The 4,778-nt window shown below is 37.1% G+C and overlaps 1 protein-coding gene across 1 annotated transcript; it reads right to left on the bottom strand.

The window, feature by feature from the left end:
• Window positions 1–385: 385 nt before the first annotated feature.
• hsd17b10 (hydroxysteroid (17-beta) dehydrogenase 10) lies at window positions 386–4,778 on the bottom strand. The gene is made up of 6 exons (XM_065286073.1): window positions 4,627–4,778; window positions 4,002–4,166; window positions 2,038–2,202; window positions 1,401–1,529; window positions 1,189–1,297; window positions 386–1,097 (listed from the first exon to the last, which is right to left on the bottom strand). Exons 1-6 carry the CDS (start codon window positions 4,648–4,650, stop codon window positions 907–909), a joined length of 783 nt encoding a protein of 260 aa, XP_065142145.1. The 5' UTR covers window positions 4,651–4,778; the 3' UTR covers window positions 386–906.

Genomic DNA, 4,778 nt, shown 5'->3' with positions numbered 1-4,778 from the left:
ATCTGCTACGCAAAGGATTTAGCAAGACTTTTGTGCACAGCTGCCAATATTTCACACTTGAGATTTAATGGTAATTGTAAGTCTCTCCTATGATGGTTCAGTTTAAGTAGGCCCAAATAAACTAATATTTAAATATGTTTATAATAAAGCTATTCAAAAGATTACCTATGCGCAGGTGTTTCAAATATTTAGCTTTTTTACTAATAACAACGTAATAACGAGTTTTGACCCATTTTACATCACTTAAAGTCTTATTAAATGTTAAATATAAAAGCAAGCCATATGAAAAAGCACCTGAGCTTCCAGTCGTGCTCAATCCTGCCCTCTGCTGGATCAGACACTGATTCTGCTGTGATGGGGTATTTGTCTATAAATTGAAAAAATGTGCTACTACAAACTAGGAAAATTTTATTATACAGCAAGAAAAACAGGAAACAGAACTGTGGTTAAATGTTTTAAATGGACCATCATCCTTGAGGTTTGTTTTCGATTCAATGAATAGGGAAAACTGCAAACTATTTACTAATCATAAGTTAACTCATCCTGTTATGCTTTTTATATTAAAGTACATTTCATTTTACACAAAGAAATTCAGCATGAATGACTAGAAGTCTCCTTATGGTTATATGAATACATTTCAGGCATTTCTCTGACATATAATAGGCTAAGTGTATGACCCACATCTTCAGAGCTAGTATGTGTTCATATGTGTACTACTCGGACACATATGAACAGTAGACCAAGTAAATGAATACCAAACTGACTTAAGTGTGTAAAAATCTATTTCCAAACTTCATCTTATACAGAAAGCATCCAGGTTTTTATACTGCATTATGTTGAAAATTCAGACCAGTACCAAAGACACAAAAGTCCATGCTGTTGCCCTTATCTCTAGTTCAAGTTCCTTCAAGGTTGCATGCGGATGGCTCCGTCCAAGCGAATCACCTCACCATTGATCATCGGGTTTTCTGCTATAGAAGTCACAAGGTGTGCAAACTCGGCTGGATCTCCTAGACGTGAGGGGAAGGGCACCTGCCTGGCCAAAAAGTTCCTCACCTTCTCGGGTAATCCAGCAAGTAGAGGCGTGGAGAACAGACCTGTATGGAAAATAGGAAGAGGACAGAGATGGACGATATGAACATCACAAATAAAAACATAATAAACAGAATGTACAGTTACTGTAATGACCTGGGGCGATGGTGACTACACGGATCCCCACAGGTGCAAGGTCCCGAGCAATGGGAAGAGTCATTCCTACAATCCCACCCTTGGAGGCGGAGTATGCAGCTTGGCCCACCTTGCAAAAACAGACATTGATTCAACAATACACATTATAAAACTTGATGTGTTCAGTGTTAAAAAACTATAAGCATGGTTTAAAAAAATTGGATTTGGTTTACCTGCCCATCAAAAGCAGCAACGCTGGCGGTGTTGACGATACAGCCCCTGTGCCCATCGGCATCAGGCTCATTTTTTCCCATCTCCCCCGCAGCCAGTCTGATCACATTAAACGTCCCAGCAATGTTAACCTTTAGTGCACATAATTCATAATGGACTTAATGATTCATGCAAAACCACCATTAAATTCCAGTCATTTACGACTCATGTAAATAGCATTGACGGTTTAGATAAATAACAATGATAAATAATGCGTTCCCCCAATATTTATCTTAGTACTTTGTCTGGCTTTTATGCTCCGAGTGTAGCATCTTTATTGTCCGATTTATAATTACTGATGGCCTTTATTCTCTCTGATAACCATGCCTGATAAATAAAATTCATAGTCATAGAAGGAGATATTTGTTCAATTCACATTTATTTGTATGGCTCTAATATCTGCATACATATTGTTTTAAGCGGTTTTACAGAAATGCATGATTCTACATTTTCAAAGCCAGCAATGTTGTGATTATTTTGATTATAATATATGTAAAATTTGGCGGTTTTGTTATATTGATTTGAAACTTAAACAATACTGTAGTTTAAAAACTATCATCAGTTGTACACTTGTATTAGGGATGATGTAGTTTGGCTTACAGTGATAACACGAGTGAAGTCCTCCAGGCTGTGAGGAAGATCCTTTTTGAAGTTGTATGTTTTCACAGCCACAGCTACTCCGGCACAGTTCACTGCCAAATCCACCTTGCCAAACTTTTCCTTGGCCAACTCAACAGCCGATTTCACATCTGACTCTGATGTGACCTTAATCACAAAAGGTCTTATTAGAACCAAAGTAGAGAACTTAAATGAATAACACAAGAAAATTAAAATTCTCTGAAGCATGCCATACGGTTTCCTTTTTTCAGTTGAACAAAACTGAAGTTGTATTAAAGGGGCCATGTCACAAGACTTTTTTAAGATAAATCTTTGGTGTGCCCAGAGTACATATGTAAAGTTTTAGCTCAAAATACCATATAAATAATTTATTATAGCACGCTAAAATTGCCACTATTGTAGGTCCTTTAAAATGCAAATTAGCAGATGAAGTGCAAACACTGATCACAATGATGGTGGTTTGTTGAAATTGAAACTGAATTGTGCTGTGAATTATTTTCTCTCTCTCCCTCTCTCTCTCTGCACTAAATGGCTGTGCCGTGGCTGGTTAGTGCAGATTAAGGGGCGGTATTATTATAATAAGAGCTCCTTATGACATCATAAGGAGAACCAAATTTCAACGACGTATTTTTTCATGTGCTTGTAGAGAATGGTTTACCAAAACTAAGTTATTGTGTTGATCTTTTTCACATTTTCTAGGTTTATAGAAGCACTGGGGAACCAATCATAGCACTTAAACATGGAAAAAGTCAGATTTTCATGCCATGGCCCCTTTAAATAATATCCTAGCTTTGTTATACTATTGAATGGTGATCAATGTTGTGAAGCTCAAATAAGCACATACTCTAGTGATGTCCAACTCTGAAAACTGACATCTTCGCTCTTTATTTAAATTTTATTACAGGTGCATTAAAAATTTTGTATCAGTGTTACAGTACATTATTGTGTTTGGAGTATAAACTGAAGCTCAGCTTTGAGAAAAAAAAATAAGGAGGCGTGGTCAAAAATAATACACAAAACATGTGCAATGTTTTTAAAGGCAAAACCCAGGACAATGACTAGTAACATATTACAAAAAATATTCAAAAAATATTAATAACAGATAAAGTTGTAGTTAAGGTATGCTTAATAATTTCTATATATCTAATAATAACTAATATCCTTTGCTTTAATGCTAAATTATTTTGTCCAATAAATAACTTTTAAAGTTTATTGTTCTGTCCATTTTGTACCAAATACTTTGAGGGCTTAATATAACCTGTGGGGGATTTAAGCAAATTTTGAAACAAGCTTTCCCTAATAGGACATCACTTTTAGCCACTACTGTACCTCCATCATAAAGTAACCCAAATGACTCCAGTGGGTTAATAAATGTCTTCTGTAGCACGACAGGGCTCCAGTTAAATATAGTGTTCTCCAGTTAGTATAGTGTAATGAGATAAGTGGCATGTCTATATACATACTTTTATCCTTTACACATTTCTCATCTTCTATCCATTTTTCTGCCCTAGACCTCTGATGTTTATAACTTTTATTCTCATCTATAATGTTTTGTGTGTTCATTTAGAAGCTCTCCCACTTTATCGCTCATCTCTGGAATGTCTTCAAGGTTTTTGGATCTTATTTAGCGACTGATACGTTGTGTATTACTATAAAAATACAGATTAGTAAAGCAAATTCATGGCACGTCGATGACATTAAATCCGATTGGTGCTTGCGTGTCACATGACGAAACATGCACATTAGACACAAGTCACACAAGAATCACTGAGATTTGATGTTATTGACTTCATATATATCTGAGATGGCATGAGGGTAAGTCATGAGATAATTTTTTATTATTTATATTGCACAATCTACATCACTGTTTAACATAGCAATATTTCATTTTTGTTAATTGCATAATTTTAGGAGACAAGGTGAAATATGTGAAAGAAGTCACTCACATCGGTTGGGGCGAATGCACAACGGTCCCCAAGGGCAGCAGCAAGCTTGTGTCCATCTGAACTGGGCAGGTCTAGGATCACAGCGCTGGCACCCTGGCTGATAAGGCGCTCCACAGTTGCTCTCCCCAAACCAGATGCCCCTCCTGTCACCAGACCCACCATACCCTGTCACACAGTGGGTGAAGGTATCAGACTTTATATAATGAGCTTGTGGAAAGTAGTAGCTCTGTTGTAATGGTATAATGCATCGACAGTACTCATTAATTAAGATACTGTGGGCGTGGTCAGTGCAGATACACCCTACATACGTCTGCAGATGTACAACAAACACAATACAGTACTACGTTTATGAGTTTGAAGACTGGCTGCAACAGGTTAACAATTTGTAAAGCTGGTTATTCACCATTGTTTACCTGTCTGTCCCAGTCAACTCACACCTGCTAAAAGTTCCAGGCAACTGGTAACGTTAAGCGCTGAGCTATAACTTCACAATATGATGGCAAACGCAGAATACAAACATACATAAACTAGATAAACGAATACTTGCTGTAAAGCAACGCTTGTAAATTGATCTTATAAAAGGATTATAAATGACTTGCATGAATTCATTCAATTGTTCTCTCACCTTGACACTTCTGATGTTCGCCATATTCACGCGCTGCTAGTGCTTGGGCGCCGGTAATGACGTCATATCAAGGTGGTGCGGTTCAGGCCAATCAGATATACGGACGCGATTACGCCCTTCAATGTGATTGGCTACAGTTCATTTGATTGACA

This window comes from Paramisgurnus dabryanus, chromosome 21, assembly GCF_030506205.2.
Source record: "Paramisgurnus dabryanus chromosome 21, PD_genome_1.1, whole genome shotgun sequence".
Classification (NCBI taxonomy): domain Eukaryota; kingdom Metazoa; phylum Chordata; class Actinopteri; order Cypriniformes; family Cobitidae; genus Paramisgurnus; species Paramisgurnus dabryanus.
The sequence above is the reverse complement of the archived record's forward strand: the minus strand, read 5'-3'. Positions and strand labels throughout refer to the sequence as shown.